Genomic DNA, 22,767 nt, shown 5'->3' on the forward strand with positions numbered 1-22,767 from the left:
ACAAAAGTCTCTAACCATACACAATTAAATAATGGATCATTTAATTCCACTGTCTGTTATACACGTATCTATGCCTTCTATAACATTACACATGATTAGTTACCCAGCTCTATACGATACATAAATGAGTACACGGCTGCACTGCATGATTCGCAGCAAACCTGAATTAGTGCTGGCTATGCTATTGTTTTCTACAGAGTGAGGCAGGGTGCCATCCTGAGTGCTGCGAACGGCACAGATTTACCGCTTTAAGGCTCAGCTTTTACCTCTTGCCACTGAACTCAAAGTTCAATCAGATTGAATCTGATTTGCCAAATGAATCAAGCTGTTTATATGATGTACATATATGGTGACTAGTTTTAAAAATAGGTTCAGGGCTTAAAGCATTTCAGTTACATAACCTATCATTGTTCTGGTTTAAAATGTTAGTCAGTATTAAGCTAATTATGTGTATGGATTGAATAATTCTAATGACTGGACTCCAAGCAGCCATACAGACTAGTTACTATTATTATGTGCACTTGATCCTTTTCTAGTGTCAAAAATTTAACTGATGATAACCGTTAAGATGGGTTAGCATGAAGCTACACTGCCAACACAAGCCTTTCCCCTTGTAAATTCAGTCAAACCCAGCCAGAAAAATGGGTTCAGTTCCAACACTGGATTGTGGTTGGTTAACTGATTTTGCACGCTAACTGGCTTCATACCAATCATCATAACATCTGTCATTATTTCCCAGAACTTGGCATCAGATGCTTGCAAAGACAGTACCGTAATGAAAAATGACAAACGGGACTGCCACAACCCTAGATAAAAGTAGGACTAATACAATGTACACTGTGTAAAGTATGTGGACACCCATCCTAATGACTGATTGGCACACCTTGGACTGTTTTGGGAAGACCCCTTATGGTCGTGACTCCGTACACAAATCCAGGTCCATCAGAAAATGGTTCAGTTCATTTGGTGTGGAGTAAATTCAATGAACGCCCCTCACCGTCCACCAATGCTGTTTGACTGTGGGGCACATATTACAACAGACTCTTCAAAAGCTTGTGAAAGGCCTTTTCAGAAGAGAGAAGACTGGCACCCAGGTGGCGCAGCGGGATATTCCGCTAGCACACCTGCGGCGAGTTTCTAAACGAGTTTTGAAACTCGCCGTTGCCACCGGCCGGCTGGGCGCCATCTGGAGGGCATAACTGACAGTGCCTGCAGCAGATGCTAATTGGCCACCGTATCTGCAGGGTGGGGGCCGGATTATTTGTGTGGGTGGGATCTTCATACGCTGTGTAAGGACCCTGATTGGTGGAAGAGACGCCTGTGAAGAATGCATGTGCACGTGTCGGAAGAGGCGTGTACAGCGACATGCTCTCCTCGGATGCAATCGGGTATCCCTCAGCAGCAGAAGACAAATTTACTGCGCTAAATGGGGAGGAAAATGGGGAGAAAATGCATTAAAAAAGATGAGAAAAGACTGCAACAGAGGGAATCTAATGCTACACTAATGCCCCTGGTACAGGAATGGCATGTCCAGCAAGCTCATGGTCAGGTGACCACATACTTTTGGCCATAAAGTGTATAATTTCTTTCTAGTAATTGCAGTCTATAAAGATTATATTCTTGTGATGTTCACACAAGTTGAAAGTTTAATTATTTCAGAATCCAGAACTGGCACTGTGTGAGTAAAAAAGGTCAACAAACAATTCCACTTCCATCGTCTTTGAGTAAGCACTATGACCTAAAGCCCCGCCTCCTGTAATATACGAGTAAAGGTTGTTTCAACTTTATTGAGGCCATCCATCACGGGCTGACCAGCAAACACACACAGACAAACCGTCTGACAGTTCCTGGATTTGTGCCCTAATAACAGCAAAGGCAAATATAGTAAGTCATTTATCAAGCTGTCCAGCTGGGAGCTTGAGAGTGTGAAGATAATGAGTGTCACAGCTTTACCCGCCGGCGATGGTGAAGACCGAGGTGCGGTTTCACCTGGAAATGTCCTCTTTCCCATCCTCACCCACTTCTCTAAATACGAGTGTCACTTTCACCCCGAGAAAAACCTTTAAGCCATATCGAAACCTCAGATCTCGAGCTCTGTACACCACAGGCAATGTCAATACTCTCAGAAAGCAGCCGATCCTTCACTTCTAATCTTTCATGACTTCTAATATCTACGCACATCAGCTGTCATTTGCAGCTGCTTTACCAAAGAGCATGTCTCAATAACAGGGTTGCCTGGTGGAACAGCTGGTAGAGTGGGTGCAGCATAGCAACATGGTTCTTAAGGTCCTGGGTTTGATCCTTATATTCAATCACTGCCTGTCATAGAGTTTTGCTCTTTCTCCTTTTTTCCTGGAGTTTTTTTCACCCTCCTGAAACATGCTAAAGGTGGATTGGTTAAGCTAAATTGCTATTAAGTGTGGATGAGTGTGTGGCCTGTGTGATATATTGGGGTGTGTTTGCGATCAGTGTTTAATCCCAAGACTGCATTTACTTGATACACGTCAAAACAGCTTTTGTGCTGGCTTTGCCATTCTTTCCTATGGAGTGACGCAGTGCCGCTACCTTAAGTGTCGCATACCACATACATTTGCCGCTTTGATGCTTGTCTCTAAATAATTAGTGTATCTAAATAAACAGCCAGTACTCTCAGTCAGTATTGTGTATTGTATTTAAGCTTGGCACTCATTGGCACAGCTAGCAGAAAGCAGTTTTGCCATGCATCATGTGTCATACGAAGGACCCCATGCATAACATGGATTCACGGGTGGTGTCCTCCATCACACCACCTCTGGGGCAATCCGCTCTCCCAGAGGCCCAAAAATGCTGTGACACCGGATGAGTTTCCAGAAAGAGATAAGTGTGTTAGTGTCACACACCAGTGGACAACCAGACCAGACTAAGCAACCTGGTATCAAAACAAGCAGGTTTGCCAACAAACCTGCTTGTTTTGATACCAGGTTGCTTAGTCTGATGGTATGCTTAGTTTGCTTAGTTTGATACCAGGTATGCTTAGTTTGATACCAGGTTGCTTAGCTGGCAAGCCTCCCAGCCAAAGTGGCAATGCAGAAGGACACAACTCTTCTTGCTGTGTGGTGGCAATGCTACCCAAGTGTGTAAAAATACAGTATACAGCATTATAGCATCATTCAAAACATGTTCTTTGTATAGGATCCTATACAGATGAGTGACTAAGTAATGTTAAAAGCAACCTAAAGAGGATTATTAAGTATTATTAAGTATTATTAAGAAAAGCTTAAATGTGTCTTGGTATAGTAGTATAGTAGTATAGATAGTACAAGTACTGAATGAATGAAACACCTTTCTTTCGAAAGACATCTCCCATAATTGTCTAACTGTCAAAAAATTCCTACAGCTGTTAATTTCCAGGAGTCGGTCGGAAGTGCATAACTGCTCCTGCTCCTTCAGTGCAAAGGATGGAATTTATGTCACTACTGTCAGACAGAGTGACAGCAGCCAGTCTTTACTTCTAAAAGCTTGTGCGCAGAGAGAGCATTTATCACACAGTGACTTTTCATGGGAAAGAGCTTCAAAAGATGAGGTGACAGATTTTAAGTGTCTTAAAGGAAGCAGACATCCATCAGAAAACACAAAAACTTGTACGCTTCCAGGTTTTCTGTAGACTGGATATAAAGATCAAAATCAAAAATAGTAAGTGTGTGCCAGGTGCAGTAGTGTTGTTGGGATTTTTAAATACCATTTATACTTACTGGCATCCTTATTAGGAACAGACACACTGTTAACACTAGTTGTAGGTGTTGTTTTCATGCACAATGCGTTTATCAGTGGACACTTTTTGATCACAGGATGCTGTTGGCTTCATATTTTTAATTGGTGCACTATTTTTCTTTCAGCATTGATCCTAACAACACTGTTGCGTCTGATACATTCATACCAGTACAACACAATAATATAAATATGTTAGTGTCAGGGTAGTGCTGCTAAAGGTCCATCACACAAACAGCATCTGGTCAGTGGGGTCCCTTTCTACAGATGTATAGGAGAGGTTGTTGACAGTCACTAATAATTATATAACCACAAAGTGCATCTATATGCTAAGTGCAGCTCATAAAATGACCAATGAATGTACGCACCAAACAGGTGTTCCCAATAGTGCTCGGTGAGTGTATACTTTTGATCCGACAGATTCTGTCAAATGTTTAGAAAGCCCACAATAAACAAGTATGTTTCAATCATTTAGTCACAAACCAATCCTATCTGACAGAGTACAGCCACCACCCCACACTATATAATCAAAACTAAACCCCTCTGTATTAACAGTGAGCTGACTTATGGATTAGCTGATGGCTGAATGGCTTAGCGTGTTTGCTTACTGTACCTGAGCAAACAGTGTGATGGAACAGAGAGCCTCATTCCTCATGTGGAACGAACAGTATGAACAGAAACTGAGGCCACTAAAAAATACCCTCAAGACTAAAATGAAATTAAATCCATTGAAGAGAGAAGCACAAAGCGCTTAGATGAAATCTTTGTGTGGGCAAGGTCACATGAAGACTGATAGAAAGGTTTTTTACCCACTTTGGCTGAAGCGTTTTAGCAGAGTATGACTCATGGCCACCTCCCGAGCACAGACACACAGGGCGTGTGGGTGGATCTGCGCAGGGTGTTAGCGATAATGACAATTTGGACTGAAATCCTTGGTTTCTGAGAGGTGGTTCAACTTTTGTTTGGAAACTGTAGTCAGATGTTGTAATAGTCGTGTTGTTAAACCTATGCATTGCTAAACTCATGTATGCTGAGACTGATCCAGTTCAGAAACACTAGGCATGTAAACAGCTATTTCTTTCCCCATGAAAGAGCCAATCAAGTCTGTGTAGTGTTGTTGGGATTTTTAAATACTGTTTTCACCTACTGGCATTCTTATTAGGAACACATAGCTGTTAGCACTAGCAGTAGGTGTTGTTTTCATGCACAGTGTGTGCTAATTATCCTCTAATCTTTTATCATTGTACACGTTCTGATCACAGGATCCTGTTGGCTTTATATTGTTGGTTGGATCACTATTGTAATTCCAGCATTGACCGTGTTTAAAAATCCTAACAATCCTAAATGCTATTGCGACAACAATATTAACATGTTAGTGTCAGGGAAGTGCTGAGAAGGGCCCATAACTCAAACAGTGTCTGGTCAGTGGGATCCCTGCATTGCTAAACTTATATATACTGAGATTGATCCAATTCAGAAACACTAGGCAAACACGCAAATGGCTATTTCTCACCCAAGAAACGGCCAATCAAGTCTGTGTAGATGACTGGCTGACTGATAGCAAACCCAGAATTTATCTGTAGTGGGCTAGCGTAATAGATAGTCGCACCCCATTAGCAAGTATGGCTGGATGTTCATTTTCCTTATGCAATTATGTCAATTATGCAATGGATCTGTGTAGACACCCAGCCAGCTGACAGCACAACTGAGATTCAAGCCATAGATATTTTCCCCTGTGCCACCTGAGCACCCAAAATCATGAAGCTACAGTCAAGTAGTACATACACAGCCGAGTCACATTATTATGTCCAGTTCCTACTTTCGACGCCGGCTGCGCGTAGCTCATGAAGGCAGTCATGTTTGTGTGCTGACTTGGTGGGTATGTAAGGTGTGCAATAGACTCTCTTTCCAGGGGTGGATGGGATCTTCCAGCAAGACAATACAACATGTCACATGGCTAGAAATGTCTGACATTGGTTGGAAGAACATGACCAAGACTTCCAAGTACCACCCTGGCTCCCAGACTTGAACTCAATCGAGCATCTGTGGGACCTCGATCATCGTATTCGCTCTATGGATCCTCCCCCACGCCCCCTCCAGCAGCTGTGGTATGCGCTGCAGTCAGCATGGCTCCAGATACCTGTGACAACCTACCAGGACTTTACTGAGTCACTCCGTGCTTCACACGGTGGTTATTCTGGATATTAGCTGGTGGTCATAATAATGTGACTCGACTGCGTATCAAGGAGTACAATCACCCTTCCCCTCAGAAACAGCTTTACTTTGTTTAGAAACGTACCAGCTTAAAAACACTTACTGGAAGCTATAAAGAGAAAAATGCTTCTAACTTAATGAACTACAGAAAATAGCTTAAAACTGTACATGACATGCAGTATGTAAATAAAATAATGCACTACTCAGTACACTTTGCTGCTTGGTTAGTAAAATAGCTGTATTTATAGATGTATTAGTCCCTGGCACTTAAATGTATTCCTACATTATTAATTAGCCCTCCATGGCACATTTACATGATCAGATCTTCTCTACCCAATCAGATATTCTGTTTGTTCTTTATGCAGAATTTGGATTCCAGCTGCATTAGCAATGAGAAGTAGAAACTTGTGTCTGTTATGCTGATTACATGGTGATAGCGCTGTGTTCTGAGCCTGAATCGAGCTCTCAGCAGGTGTGCATGGATTAAAGGCTCACATCCTGAACCCGCCACTAATAAAGCAGCTACCAATGCAACCGTCAAGCTCGGCAACATCAAAGCTAACCGTCCTGATCTGCATTCACTCCTCTTTCATCTCTAGCTCATCTGGGACACATGAGAATCTGAAGGAGCAACATGAAAAAAAGAGAACGCAAAAAAGGGGGAAAATAAGGGGGTCGAATGAGAAAGGCATGATGGTCCGTTCGCTACCTTTAGTTTGTTGTGGTGCTACAGAAGAATCCATAGTTTGAGGCTTAGTGAAGCTTAACAGTCAGTGCGACACCAATGTGTCACCATTTACCTCGGAGACTAAAAACAATAAAAGCAAAACGGTAAGCTTGTCAGGAAGAGTTCCTGTGTCCGCACACATCAAGGGAGCGGTTACTAGGCAACACTGATTCAAAAAAGCAACCCGGACTGTCTGTCTGTCTTCATTCACATCAACTCTGTCCTGCAGCAGATTGGATGAGGAGCATAAACAGCATGATGCTTTCATTATTCTTATAGGATTGTTACATGACTGTGTATAAGGAGACATCTGTAAAATCTTGGCTGAATTTAGTGGCAGTAGAATGTGTTCTCCAGATGTTTTGGTGAAGCAGGGGTAAAATACGCTAGAGATCCGGGGATCTGGGGTTCGAATCTCAGAGGTGGTATCAGGCGGTTGGGCATCAGCATCAATATGATTGGCTAATGTCTGAGAAGGGACTGTATGGCTAAAAGAGCCTAGCAATAAAGAAGAGGAATATGTGATTTGTTCATTTATTTGTTCATTACCTTTATTTAACTGATAAAAGTAAAACGATTTTTAATGTTTTTATTGATCAACTTTGTTGTATTTTGTAAATACAAACACATTTAAAATTCTGCTTCACACAAAAAAGTTACACCTGTCATCGCTGTCCAATGAAAAACACGTATCTCCACTTTTAGTGGTTTTCACTTTTTTACATGTGTTGATTGTGGGTATAAATCTCTGTCTGTCCATAGCAGCTAATATTAAAATGATTAATGAAAAGATGAAAAATCACTTAATCTCCTTAACGAGTATCTCAACTGGCTGCTAGATTAAATGTGCTGACCAGGTATAGTCTAGAAGAGTAATTACAAATCATAAAGTCTCTAGTGATAGAAAAAAACAAAACATCTGCAACTGCACAATCGAATATCCAGTAACTGAGTTCAAAATTGGCTTAACCAGAACTGAAAAGCGCTTAATGGCTAAAAGACTAACAGCCACTGCATGATCATTTGTCTTGATCTTTCTTTTAATTGCACTGTGTGATGCTACTGCACATCTAATGCGACTGAAAGTGGGTCTTTTCCTAACATGTCAGTGCTTTTATAAAAAGCAGAATGACGTGTTCAGGTGCGACTGGCAGCCATCAGCAGGTTCTGCTTTTCATTAGTGCTGTAATATGTCAACATTTTGAAAAAAGACTCACCCTGATCCAGAACCTCCTCCTCCTCCCTCTTCGGCTGCTGGAGAGCTGTATCTGTGTCGCCGTCTTTGAAAATGAGGAGAGAGAAAACATCAAATGAGTGAGAAATAAGGCTTTAATGATCTCAAGGGCAGAAATTATTCATATAAAGGAGAGCGTGGAGTGAACGCAGATCTTATCACATGCAGATTTGAATCATACAAAGATTTCAAATTCTTCCTAAAAATGAACAAAAATTTTAATATAATTAATATTTATTTTTATATGTTGGGCAAGTGTATTTCCATACATCACTAATAGCAAAAATAAAAGCTGCAAATAGTATTAATAGTAAAAAAAAAAAGGTACCTAATGTCCAAAACAACCAACAAAAAACAATGCTGTAAATTTAAATAAATATCCAGAAATTACCATATGTATCTGGATAAGCACACTAAAGAATTCACTTGCCTGGTAAACTATGTGTTAAATGCTCCTAAACACTCATTTAATTTTATTTATCTCTATACTAATAAATTTTAATTAACCAGCATAAGAAACTCAACATCAGCTAGTTTAAAACATTTTAGCACAATGTCCTCAGAGTAGTGTGATGCTGCCAAAAGTCATCATGTACCATTATGAGCTGAGCCGTGCATCATGGACATCATGTGGTCAGGGGTGACGGCAATGGGTACGTTGGCTTCAGCCGGGATGTTTTTGAACAGGTTACTGCTCCCGTGGTCCATGCAGTCCATGTAAGGTACGGCATGCTTGCTGTCCATGTAGTACATGATGTAGAAGTTACACATTTCATCATTGGCTGTACCACTGATAGAGAGGAGAAACGTAAAAAAGGACTGTAAGACCCTCGATTTAATAGAAAACATGTCACCAATAAGCCAAGCTTTTTAAAAAGCTAAACAATTTACCACAGTACATTTACTCTTAAAAGATCATCTCAGAACTGTTTCATCTAAATCGTATTTCATTCTATTCTATTCACACAAGCAGTGAATAAGCCAGAAAAGATATTTTGCAATACAGCAATGAAATTATCAATCAATTTTTCAAATCTAATCATTTCCAATTCCCAATTGTGAATCCGCTGCCACTTGCACTCCAGATCTGAACAAGTAGAGCCTGATCAACACACACCCCCTCTGACATAAGTCCAACGATTCCCACACAGAGCCGTGTAGTGTACAGAGCACCACACTAAGCTCCATGTGACTCCCCTTCAGCTCGCACAGGCACTTGGACACCTTGCCTCCCACGACCAACTGTGTTTGTGTGGATGCCCAGCCAGGTTGCTGGCTCTGCTGAGATTTGAACTTGAATTTCGAATGCTTCTAAGAGGTGTGCTAGCACATTACATCACTGCACCACCCGAGTGCCCAGTTAATAACATAGGTTTATAACATTGATCCTATAGGTTAATAACATTTGTACATTGTTGCAAAGCTGCTGTTGGCCATTGCGTCTTGTAGGTGTCTGCTTTAAGAAAGGTTACAAGGTGGTTACAAGGGTGTTTTACACTAACTTGCAATTTATGGGGCAATATTTGGGGCTGTTTGGTTAGTGTCACTGTTCCAAAAAGTTACGCATCGTCCATAAACTTCCCAATAAAGATTATCAAACCAATTCTACTGGAAGGGATGTTGAAAGTGAGCCTCTAGCTCATAAAAAACCTTCCAAAAAAAGGTTGTTATTAATTTTGTTCCTGAAGTTCCTTTATGATTTTTATGATTTTCTTGCATGATATATGTGAGAACATCAGCACTGGTTTATAGAACTTGATTTATTTAACTTTTATTTATAATTATTTTCCAATTATTGTCATATTTTACCACAGCTTTATCTTGGTCAGGGTTACTATGGGTCCAATTTCACTGCAGTAACACAACCCACACAGAATGGCAACCCACTGGGGATTTGGGAGATAAAGTGGGAGAAATAAAAAAAAAAAACCAATGTGTGTGTGTGTGTGTGTGGGGGGGGGGGGGGGGGGGGGGGGGTCTCAAAAATAAATAAATACATTACAGGAATGCATGATAGATTAAATAATAACATTCACTTGTTATTTATTCAAATTGGCAAACATTAACAAAGAAACGGAGATTTAAAATGGAAATGGCACATCATTATAAACTACGACTAAACCATGGCTTTAGGCCCTCAGTTAAAACTCCTGGTGCACTGTACCATGTGCCTATTACCTAATTGTTTTAAATGTTGTGAAATAACAGGATTTTTTTTCCCTATCACCCATCCCTATTAGACAGGATGTGATGCGTATACTCAGATGAGAACTGGGGTACATGGCACTCTCTGACATCAGCATTGTGCACTCCCCTATCTCCATGGCAACAAATATGGAAAAGAGAACCATCCACTCTCTCCTAATACACACATGCCGCTTCACTCATAATAAAAACTGCAAGTTCCCCTGGAGACAACGTTTCTTTAGGCTCGAGAATTCTTCAAACAGTCCACAGCTCAAACACAGAAAACACAGAGAAACTCAAACAGAAAGTCAGACAGAAACACACAGTAACCAATAGGGAGCGGTGACTGAGAGCTACACTGGGCTGGGCACTGGCCAGCACTAACGACCGCCTGTCATACAGATGGCTGATCTTAAGACAGGAATCCCGCTGCATGCAAATACAGAAAGCACACCACACAAGCTCTCGAACTACAGCTATAGAGCCAAACTCTTAAACACAATATATGCTGTTTATATATCACATTAACGGTATACACTTACTAAGCACTTAATTAGGTTAGGTATGCCTACTATACGGATCAACTTTTGGGTATACAATTGCTGACTGTAGCCCATGTGTTGTTCTGTACACTTTGTCACCCCACTGTACTGTATTTATAAAGCGAAAAGAATGACCACTGACCAGATGATTTGGGTGGTGAACCATTCTTATACTATAACAATGAGGATATGAGTAATATAAGTGGGTCATAACATACAATACAATGCTGCATAGTGCAAGAAATCCTTTAACTGACCCTATGAGCATTTACAAGAACATAAAAAATAAAACTAAACAGATGAATCTGAACAAAAGACATCAAACTACTTGGTTTATCATCACAAAGGCTGTTTGGAAAAGTCTAAATTCAACTTAATGTATTACAAAAAAAATTATTAGATTATTTAATGTATTACAAAAAAAAAATTAGATTGTTGAAGTACCAGTAGATTTCTACAAATTAAAATTGCCAAAACATAAGAAGTAGAGAGTGAAAATACAACAGTAAATAGGACAGTGGTAACCTAGTGTGAGAATTTTGGGCTATTAATCAACAGGTTGTTGGTTTGAATCCTGGCACAGCTCTGTAGCCACTGTTGGGTCATTGAGCAAGGCCCTTAACCCTCTAAAAGTGTTTAACCAACAAAATGGTTTATACTTTGAATTTCGAATTTCATGTCTGATTTTGCGGGCGGCACGGTGGCTAAGTGGGTAGCCCTGTCGCCTCACAGCAAGAAGGTCCTGGGTTCGATCCCCAGAAGGTCCTTTCTGTGTGGAGTTTGCATGTTCTCCCCGTGTCCGCATGGGTTTTCTCCGGATGCTCCGGTTTCCTCCCACAGTCCAAAGACGTGCAAGTGAGGTGAATAGGAGATACAAAATTGTCCATGACTGTGTTTCATATAACCTTGTGAAGTGATGAACCTTGTGTAATGATCAACTATCGTTTCTGTCATGAATGTAACCAAAAAGTGTAAAACATGACATTAAAATCCTTTTTTTTACTTATAATCTATTTTAAAACGTCTATAGAAAAATAAGCTGAGAATTTATTTTGAAATGGTGCCAAAAAAGTAGGCCGGCATCGTTTACCCTTTAATTGAGTGCATGTTTGGTTCTTTTCAACAGTAATTTCCTTAAATAATCATGGTGCCTGCTTTATTTGGGAAAAACACTGACAGAGCACACCTTCCTGTGCAGAAATATCAAAGGTGGTATTAAATATTTGAAACTAATAATATGATAATATAGTTGGCGTTTTAATACACACTCTCCAAACAATAATCCCACATTACACGCACTTTCTAACAGATAAACCTCATTTACTCGACAGAAAAATCTCTGAACCAAAAAGCAGTTTAAGCTTTTCTTCCAGGTTAGCACTCTCAGAGAGGGATGCACATTAATCTCTCCTAGACTTGACATCACTGTTATGAGCTGAAACACGGTATTATTATATTAAATAATGACAAAGCTGAACTTTTAACAAAGGATTCAACAAAAAAAGAAAGAAAAATGCACAGCACACAGTTTTCCACTAGAGTAGTTTAAACATACCCGATCTGTGTCCTAGTGGTCTTTCCTTCTCCTGTAAAAACGCAGCGGGCGGCCAGCGTGTCTCCGTATCTCACATCGATGGCATTGCTGACTGGATAAAAGGCCTGGAATGAAGGAAAAAAAACACAGCAGCTGCTCATTGGAAAACCACTGTATTCACTGCTGTTCACTTCACAATGTTACAGCCAAGACATCAACACACACAATACAGAGCTCAGACAGAACAATAAACCCTTCAGTACAGTGAAAATGTATTTCTTTATTCTCTAGTAATTACTTCATCCTGATCAGAGTTGCAGTGGGTCTCATTCATTGAGCGAAAAGCAGGAAACACCCTGGGTATGTCACCAGTCCATTACAGGGTAGATTCACACACACACACACACACACACACGCACGCACGCACGCACGCACGCACGCACGCACGCACGCACACACGCACACACTCCCAGAAAGAGCAATTTTAGTAGCTCCAATTGGCCTTGGACTAGTGGGAGAACATGCAAACTCTGCCGCCCCTTACTTTACATTTAGGGGCAGTTTAACATTTACATTTTCGGCATTTAGCATACGCTTTTATCCAAAGCAACTTACAGTACTATGACAGTATACACCGATCAGGAATAACATTATGACCACCTTCCTAATATTGTGTTGGTCCCCCTTTTTGCTGCCCCATACACAACAAACTGTGATGCACTGTGTATTCTGACACCTTTCTATCAGAACCAGCATTAACCTCTTCAGCAATCTGAACTACAGTAGCTCGTCTGTTGGATCGGACCACACGTGCATCAATGAGCCTTGGGCGCCCATGACCCTGTTGCCGGTTTACCACCGTTCCTATCTTGGACCACTTTTGATAGATACTGACCACTGCAGACCTGAAACACCCCACAAGAGCTGCAGTTTTGGATATGCTCTGACCCGATTTGGAGATGCTCTGACCCAGTCGTCTAGCCATCACAATTTGGCCCTTGTCAAACTCGCTCAAATTCTTAAAATGTTCACTTGCTGCCTAATATATACCACCCACTAACAGGTGCCGTGATGAAGAGATAATCAGTGTTATTCACTTCACCTGTCAGTGGTCACAATGTTATGCCTCGTAAGTGTATATTATCTAAGCAATTAAGGGTAAATGGCCTTGCTTAAGGGCCCAACAGTGGCAACCTGGCAGTGGTGGGGTTTAAACCAGTGACCTTTTGATTACTAGTCCAGTACCTTAACTGCTAGGCTACAACTGACCTAGTTTAAAACATCCATTTGTCCTTTTGCATATGTTTGGCACACAATGCAGTCTTACAGAAAAAAAAAAAAAAAAACCCTAATGCTGTAACAGTATGTCCCGAATCATGGCTGTATGGTTAAATAGGGCAACAAGTATTTCCTTGGAAAAAAGGGGGAAGAGAAGAAGGTACAGGCAATTTCATGGTTGAGGTGAAATTAATTTAGCGAGCATGTGCATGAGAATAAAATGGTTTTAATATTGTCAGACTCGTTGCCATGTAAAAAGTTGTTTCAGGCGGCCAAATGAAAGCAGCTAAACCTGATGGGAACAGAAAGCACCAGTGGGCTGGATGTTGCTATAAATACTTCTCAATGCTCTTCACATCCTGTTGGTAAACACCAGTGGGAGTTTTTCTTGATGTAAAAGACCAGTGGGAGTTTTGCCTAACCTGGGGTCAAAACAAAACAAGAACTAAGTTTCTGCTCCACAATAAGAAATAAACAATAATTTCCCTTTCAGCAATATTGAAGACACTCTGTGACACTGCTGTGATGCCCATGTTCTTTTTCTGAAGACTTCTGAGCAATAGATGTCGGTTCCTACAGTTTTATAGTCCTATAGTGGCTTAATAAAATGCTAAATAAAGAGTACGATGTAATTTGTACAGTGAAATAGACTGTTAATGGACACATTGCAGGTCTACTGTAAAAAGTAACTGATAAATCACAAACATACACATTGACTGTGAAGAAAAATACAATCCTCCACAGACACTGTTCATTATCAGCTTGTAATGTTTTCATGGGATCACAATTAAGGTTTCCTGCTGTCATTTTCAAACATAAATGAATAAATAAATGTTTTTGCATCCCTGCAGGTGGCTTTAATTGTTACATGAATGGCATTAGCTGCTTATATACACTGCCTGGCCAAAAAAAGGTCACACACTCTAATATTTCGTTGGACCGCCTTTAGCTTTGATCACGGCACGCATTCGCTGTGGCATCGTTTCCACAAGCTTCTGCAATGTCACAACATTTATTTCTGTCCAGAGTTGCATTCATTTTTCCCCAATATCTTGTATTGATGATGGGAGATTTGGACCACTGCGCAAAGTCTTCTCCAGCACATCCCAAAGATTCTCAATGGGGTTCAGGTCTGGACTCTGTGGTGGCCAATCCATGTGTGAAAATGATGTCTCATGCTCCCTGAACCACTCTTTCACAATTTGAGCCCGATGAATCCTGGCATTGTCATCTTGGAATATGCCCGTGCCATCAGGGAAGAAAAAATCAATTGATGGAATAACCTGGTGGTTCAGTATATTTAGGTAGTCAGCTGACCTCATTCTTTGGGCACATAACATTGCTGAACCTAGACCTGACCAACTGCAGCAACCCCAGATCATAGCACTGCCCCAACAGGCTTGTACGGTAGGCACTAGGCATGATGGGTGCATCACTTCAGCCGCCTATCTTCTTACCCTGATGCGCCCATCACTCTGGAACAGGGTAAATCTGGACTGATCAGACCACATGACCTTCTTCCATTGCTCCAGAGTCCAGTCTTCATGCTCCCTCAAATTGAAGCTGTTTTTGCCGGTTAGCCTCACTGACAAGTGGTTTTCTTAAGGCTACACAGCTGTTTAGTCCCAATCCCTTGAGTTCCCTTCACACTGTGCATGTGGAAATGCTCTTACTCTCACTATTAAACATTTCCCTGAGTTCTACTGGAGTTTTTCTACCATTTGATTTCACCAAACGTTTAAGTGATCGCTGATCACGATCATTCAAGATTTTTTTCTGACCACATTCCTTCCTTGAGGATGATGTTTCCCCACTGTCCTTCCACTTTTTAATAATGCGCTGGACAGTTCTTAACCCGATTTTAGTAGTTTCAGTTTCTCCTTACATGTTTTCTCTGCTTTATTCATGCCAATAATTTGACTCTTCTGAAACAGATTAACATATTTTCCACGACCACAGGATGTGTCTTTCGACATGGTTGTTTAACAAATGAGAAGCTACTCACTGCATCAGTTAGGGTTAAATAACTTGTTGCCAGCTGAAACATAATCACCCATGCAGTAATTATCCAATGGGAGGCTCTTACCTATTTGCTTAGTTAAATCCAGGTGGTGACCTTTTTTTGGCCAGGCAGTGTATAAAGTAATACAACAAAAGTAGAACAGAAAACACAACTTGATCATTTGAAAGGGAGGAAATAGTTGACAGTTGCAGACGTGCCAAGACCAGTCGGCTTAAGAACAGGTTCTTCCCACCTCAATTACCTTTCTGAACACACCTATTATCATTTATACCTGCACTTTACATAAAACTGCCTACCTCACACAAATATGGACAATTATATACCCATTAAGACCCTATTTATAGTTATTTATTCTACACATTATTATTATTATTATACATACCCAGTATTCCCATTTTGATGCTTATGCTTTATTGTTATTATTATTATTATATTATTATTATTATTACTACTACTGTTATTACACGTCTAATATTCACATTTTGATGCTTATACGTTTTATTATTATTATAAGTATTATTATTATTACTATTATTATTATTATTATACACCGACCAGGCATAACATTATGACCACTGACAAGTAAAGTGAATAACACTGATTATCTCTTCATCGCGGCACCTGTTATTGGGGGGGATATATTAGGCAGCAAGTGAACATTTTATCCTCAAAGTTGATGTTAGAAACAGGAAAAATGGACGAGCATGAGGATTTGAGCGAGTTTGACAAGGGCCAAATTGTGACGGCTAGACGACTGGGTCAGAGTATCTCCAAAACTGCAGCTCTTGTGCGGTGTTCCCGGTTTGCAGGTCAGTATCTATCAAAAGTGGTCCAAGGAAGGAACAGTGGTAAACCGGTGACAGGATCATGGGTGGCCAAGGGTCATTAATGTAGACCATTTATACCTCGCAACTTAGAGGAGTTAAAGGATCTGCTGCTAACATCTTGGTGCTAGATACCACAGCACACCTTCAGGGATCTAGTGGAGGCCATGTCTAGAGGGGTTAGGGCTGTTTTGGCAGTAAAACGGGGACCAACACAATATTAGGAAGGTGGTCATAATGTTATGCCTAATTCTAATTATTATACGATCACGGGGCGAATTTTTACAGCACTGTATGCCCTTAAATCTTCGAATAAATGAGGGTTTAAAACCGGATTAAATCCTGATTAAGACAAGTGGAGAGAGAGAGAGAGAGAGAGAGAGAGAGAGAGAGAGAGAGAGCTGTTAATGTGCCCACAGTCCTAAATGCTATCTGCTTCAGTAATCATGCAGATTTTAATGTCACTCGGTGAGTGTTGTTATGGTCAGGACTGCAGCGGCAGGATGTTAAGTGGAAGCTTTTTAACCCTACTGAATATTTAACATTTTTAGAATGAAGGCAGGAGGTACGATAAGTGGCCTTAAGAGTGGTCATTAGGTGCAAAAGTTGTCTGTCAGACTTGCTACTGGCTCCAGACGATCCAATAAAAAACAGTGTGTGTGAGATGTCAACAAAATGCTGTAGTAATGTTTTTTATTGGATCGTCTGGAGCCTGTAGACATTCAGAGAGGCTTGATAGACTCGTCATCAAGAGTAGAAGAAAAAAACAAACATACCTGTGGTAACTGTGGGGACTGCCGCCCAATTAGTGTCCACTGATCATTCCGAACTCTGTAACCACTGACAACCTTACCTAAAGCACACACACACACACACACACACACACACACACACACACACACACACACACACACACACACACACACACAATGAAACGCTTTCTAGGATTTTACAAAACTGCAGAAAATATCTCATCCTGTCTCCGTAAATGAAGGTACTCACCGAGGTGATGGGTGTGGGTCCTGAAGGCAAACGGATACATCGGAAATGATAAATAATTGCAAGCAATGTCTGCATTGGTGACTGCAAAGCGGAAAGAAAAAAACGGCTTCGTTATTATATACACTATATTGCCAAAAGTATTCATTTACTCATCCAAATCACTGAATTCAGGTGTTCCAATCATTTCCATGGCCACAGGTGTATAAAACCGAGCACCTAGGCATGCAGACTGCTTCTACAAACATTAGTGAAAGAATGGGTCGCTCTCAGGAGCTCAGTGAATTCCAGCGTGGTACCGTGATAGGATGCCACCTGTGCAACAAGTCCAGACGTAAAATTTCCTCGCTACTTAATATTCCACAGTCGACTGTCAGTGGTATTATAACAAAGTGGAAGCGATTGGGAACGACAGCAACTCAGCCACCAAGTTGTAGTCCATGTAAAATGACAGAGCGGGGTCAGCGGATGCTGAGGCGCATAGTGCGCAGAGGTCACCAACTTTCTGCAGAGTCGATCGCTACAGACCTCCAAACTTCACGTGGCCTTCAGATTAGCTCCAGAACAGTGTGTAGAGAGCTTCATGGAGTGGGTCTCCATGGGCGAGCAGCTGCGTCCAAGACTTCCACCACCAAGCGCGATGCAAGGCGTCGGATGCAGTGGTGTAAAGCACGCCGCCACTCGACTCTAGACCATTGGAGACGTGTTCTCTGGAGTGACGAATCACGCTTCTCCGTCTGGCAATCCGATGGACGAGTCTGGGTTTGGCGGTTGCCAGGAGACGATACTTGTCTGACTGCATTATAGTGTACATACCAGGCATGACCACCTTCCTAATATTGTGTTGGTCCCCCTTTTGCTGCCAATACAGCCCTGACCTGTCGAGGCATGGACTCCACTAGACCCCTGAAGGTGTGCTGTGATATCTGGCACCAAGATGTTAGCAGCAGATCCTGAAAGAGACTCCTGAAAGTTGTGAGGTGGGGCCTCCAGGAAGGTTGCCAGTTTTTCCCCAAAACTCACCAAGTTGCTTAACCCTCAATTGCTTAAATCGTATTTAGTCGTAGTTGTAAGTTGCTTTGTGTTTGTTTAGCTACTTTAGCTTTAGTGCAAATAATTCAGAACTTCAGAAGCAAACATGGTCAGTGAGTTTCTGTTGTTCTTGAGCATTTGTTTAGCTACATTGGCTTTGTAGCAGACCTCTGGCAAATATAAACATACCCAACCTGACAAAATACATTTGAGGTAACGTTGTGTAAAGTGTATTTTCTGGCGAAGTGTTCCTTTAAGACCCAGATCACAGATTGGGCCGCTCAGGTGGCGCAGCGGTAAAAACACTCGCTAGAACACCAGAGCTGGGATCTCGAATACGTATGAGCAGCCACATGAACAACGATTGGCCTGTTGTTCATATAGGGGTGGGGTATTAAGCCGGATAGGGACTCTCTAATGACTGATGTAACTACGACCTCTGCTGGCTGATTGATGGCGCTTGCACAGAGACGAGGAAACAATGCGCTGATCAGGGTGTGTCTCTCCATACACAGTGCTGATCCACATATGCACTCATCAAGTGTAGGTGACAAGATGCATACGGCTGCTGCCCACGTGTCGGAGGGGGCGTGGGTTAGCTTCGTTCTCTTCAATCAGAGCCGGGGTCGGCATTAGTGGAGAGGAACCAAAAAAGGGGAGAAAATGCATAAACAAAATACAAAACAGTAAACAGAAAGTAACAGATTTACATACCTGTCTTTCCTGGAAGGATGACGGTGTCCACAGACATCATCAGGTATATGCCGGCTATAAAGGGTTGTCTAAAAGAAAATATAAATACAATTAGATTCTGATCCAAATAACATCACATTGATTTCACTAATAGTTTTACATCTAAAAATGTAATTAAATTACATTCATATGATTGTTTCTAACAAAATATATGGACCAAAATATTGGGACACCCCTTCTGATTACTGAATTTATGTGTTTCAGTCAGAACAATCGCTAACAGATGTAATAAATCAATTATAGAAAAAATATTATATGCTTTCAACTTTGCAGCAACAGTTTAGGGAAGGCCCTTACTTGTTCCAGCCCCTGTGCACAAAGCCAAGTCAATAAAGAAGAAACAGAAGAAGGTGGCCTGGTCTGATGGCCTCTTTCAGCAGGATAATGAGCCCTGCCACAAAGCAAGAATGGTTCTGGAATGGTTTGAGAAGCACAACGAGTTTAAGGTGTTGACTTGGCCTCCAAATTCCCCAGATCTCAATCCAATCAAGCATCTGTGGGATGTGCTGGACAAACAAGTCCAATCCATGGATGCCCCACCTCGCAACTTACAGGAGTTAAAGGAAAAAAAGCTTGGTTTTCTTAAATGGGTATGCAGTAATATGCATGGATGCTGGTGTTTGTTATGAGGGGAAAGATCTGGTATAAAATTGTAGTATTACTACAGTACTGATCTGATTGATTTCGCCTCTGACTTAATACCCACTGTGTCAGTCAGTCAATTGGTTAGTTTCAAAGCAACTCAAAGAATAAAAACCTGATTAATTGTATTTGCTGTTTCTGTGGCTATTAAAAGCACGACTCTAATGACTTCCACAGAGAGAGAGAGAGAGAGAGAGAGAGAGAGAGAGAGAGAGAGAGAGAGAGAGTCTAATTAATCACATTAAGAATTGATTCAATTAACTTAAATGCATTAAAAAAGTCTTAGGTTAAAAAATCTAACAGCTGGTAAGATTTCTGTTAAAATTTATAAAAAACCCATTAAATTCTAAACGTTTACTGAGCTCATTATAACGTCCAAGTAAAAATTCCAATTAATACAGCACCGAGTCTACAAGCCCAGAAGGAATTCTAACCACGAACAAACTTTTCAAATCTGTTCAAAAAGAAACATAAAAGAGACACAAAAGTAACAGGGATTAAAACTCACGGTTTGGAAGTCATTGTTAGAGTAAGTCCTGAGCAGTCTCTATGGTGATCTAGAAATGAATAAAGCAGCATTAGCTCAAACCATTCATCCTAATTTACATCACACAATTGCAACCACAACCTCGCTCACAGATCTTTTTACTGAGAGCCCTGAGATTTCTCCATGTCGTTTGTAATCATTTTTCATTCTAAATGAACCCTGAATAAAATAGATCAATTACAACAGTGGTATCATCAATAATGAGCAGGAAAGAGACGACAGCATTAATGGATTTCATTCAGATCTGCACAATGCAATAATAAAACCGGCTATTTTGGATTTTCTCTGTCCGATAGCAAAAGGGATTTTATGATTTTTATATTATGTATCATTTTTTTCTCTCTCTCTTTCTCCGAATTTTCCCCCCAATTTTCTCCCCTAATCTAGTCGTATCCAATTCCCCTGATCGCGTTACTCTTCACCTCCACCGATACAACCCTCCACTGCTGACTGAGGAGCTTTGCAACTGACACACGCCCCCCCTCCGACACCTGTGCAGTACTGACTGCCTCTTTTCACAAGGCGAGTGCATGAAGAGCCACACCCTGATCATCATTATTCCCCAACCCTGTGCAGACACCATCAATCAGCCAGCAGAGGTCGTAATTGCACCAGTTATGAGGAACCCTGGTTCATGTGGCGCCCAGCCCAGCCGGATGGGCAAGCTGAGATTCGACACAATGTGTTCGAAATCCCAGCTCTGATGTGCTAGCGTGTTTTACCACTGTGCCACCTGAGCAGCCAATAAGTCAAGTCAAGTCAAGTCAACTTTATTTATATAGCGCTTTTTACAATATACATTGTCTCAAAGCAACTTTACAAAATCCAGGACCAACAGATACAAAAACCCCTGTTGAGCAAGCAGAGGGCGACTGTGGCAAGGAAAAACTCCCTGAAAATTACAGGAAGAAACCTTGAGAGGAACCAGACTCAGCAGGGCCCATCCTTCTTGGGTGGCCTGGAGGATACTTTAAATAAACAACTGTTTTTTATTATTATACTGTTATTACATTTACCAAAACGTTAGTGGATTACAAGCAACACTGACAACACACCAACATATCAACCTTATAAAAGCACCAGTGAGGTCATTCATGTTTTAAATTCCATAATGTAGTAAGTCTCTGGATCTTATGTGGCTCAGTTCAAAAAAACAAACAAAAAAAAAGAAAAAGAATAAAAGAAACGTCATGGCACTGGGTAAATGCAGTCAGCCTTTAAAGTAAAATAGTAAAGTAATACTGAGTGGGTCAATAGTTTTGTAGGTGCTGAAAAGATATTTTCTTGAATTACACGGTGTACGAGGCAGTTGAGAAGATGGGAGAGAAATAGTGGCTGAAATGTCAGAAGCTTCACTGAAGCTATTAAACATCATAAAGTAACAAGTCTCTTAGTCAGGAAAATAACTCAGCAGGGTGTGACGTCATTTTATTAGCTGTCTATTCTATCCTAGTCAGAGGAATAATATTGTTGTTTTGGTTACTGCTGCCTTAAGTCTTACTGGGAGGATCAGCTCTGCACCATTTTAATTTCTTTTAATACTATCCTAACGTTTGCCCATTTGACACTATTATACATTATATACATTCATATACTTAAATTATCACATTTTATTAAACATGTGCCAGCAATTAAGTATTGTTATCTGTGCTTGAACCACCTTAAATTTCACTGTTAAAGCTAAATTTATTTTAGATAAGCCTGGAGTCTGGCAGGTTATTTGGTGGGTTGTGGTGTGGAGTGATTTTAAGCCCTGTCCATAGAAATTCGACTGAATACAGGTCAGGTTTCCAAATGGGTCACTGGCACCAATCTGACAAATTTTTGCTGATGTCTGATTTCTTGCATCAACTAAATGATTCTATACTTGTAAACACCCATAACGTTTGATGGTCAAGTAGTAAAAAGGACATAATTCTAAACCAACTGTTAGTCCTAGTTATAAATGTAACACACATTTTCCACACAGGCATTTTAAACATAACTGGAAAGGCAAATAAATTATTAGACCAATTAAGTCAGAGAATGTGCAGGCAGACTGACTGCAACCTAATTTTTCTCATTATAATTTCAGCTGCTAGTTTCACTCGCTTGTTTTCGCATCAGTCCTTGACTGTGAAACAGAAACACTGTGCCAGCATTCAGTCAGAAATCATCTGCATCTTTACTCCATGCTCACAATTTCCATACCACTGTGGGATCATCAAGGGACCTTTACCTACTAGCCAAGGTCCCGGTACTGCCTCCCAACCCCTAAATCCCTCCCAAACCTTCCACACACTAGCACCACCCAAAAAACCTAGCTCCAACATTGACCAGTAAACCAGGGTATGGGGAAACATTAATGCTATTCCAGCAATATCAGCAAGCAGGATTTCATGACCACCATTTAGGTTATTTAAAATCTCTAATTATGTCTGACTTATTAACATCATTAAATAACAATAATTTCCTAAGCACAATGACAGCATGGACTATACAGTA

At 40.9% G+C, this 22,767-nt stretch overlaps 1 protein-coding gene across 4 annotated transcripts in view; it reads right to left on the reverse strand.

The window, feature by feature from the left end:
- The window catches only part of pam (peptidylglycine alpha-amidating monooxygenase), a 96,551-nt gene that overhangs the window by 31,054 nt on the left and 42,730 nt on the right, over window positions 1-22,767 (reverse strand). For all 4 annotated transcript variants that reach the window (XM_063013614.1, XM_063013612.1, XM_063013615.1 and 1 more), the window contains exons 8-14: window positions 20,245-20,293; window positions 19,056-19,123; window positions 17,313-17,393; window positions 17,087-17,163; window positions 12,207-12,310; window positions 8,519-8,712; window positions 7,906-7,968 (exon numbers count right to left, since the gene is read on the reverse strand). In XM_063013614.1, the coding sequence (XP_062869684.1) occupies window positions 7,906-7,968; window positions 8,519-8,712; window positions 12,207-12,310; window positions 17,087-17,163; window positions 17,313-17,393; window positions 19,056-19,123; window positions 20,245-20,293 (636 nt within the window). The remainder of the gene's footprint in view (window positions 1-7,905; window positions 7,969-8,518; window positions 8,713-12,206; window positions 12,311-17,086; window positions 17,164-17,312; window positions 17,394-19,055; window positions 19,124-20,244; window positions 20,294-22,767) is intronic.

Source organism: Trichomycterus rosablanca, chromosome 18 (genome assembly GCF_030014385.1).
Source record: "Trichomycterus rosablanca isolate fTriRos1 chromosome 18, fTriRos1.hap1, whole genome shotgun sequence".
Taxonomy (NCBI): domain Eukaryota; kingdom Metazoa; phylum Chordata; class Actinopteri; order Siluriformes; family Trichomycteridae; genus Trichomycterus; species Trichomycterus rosablanca.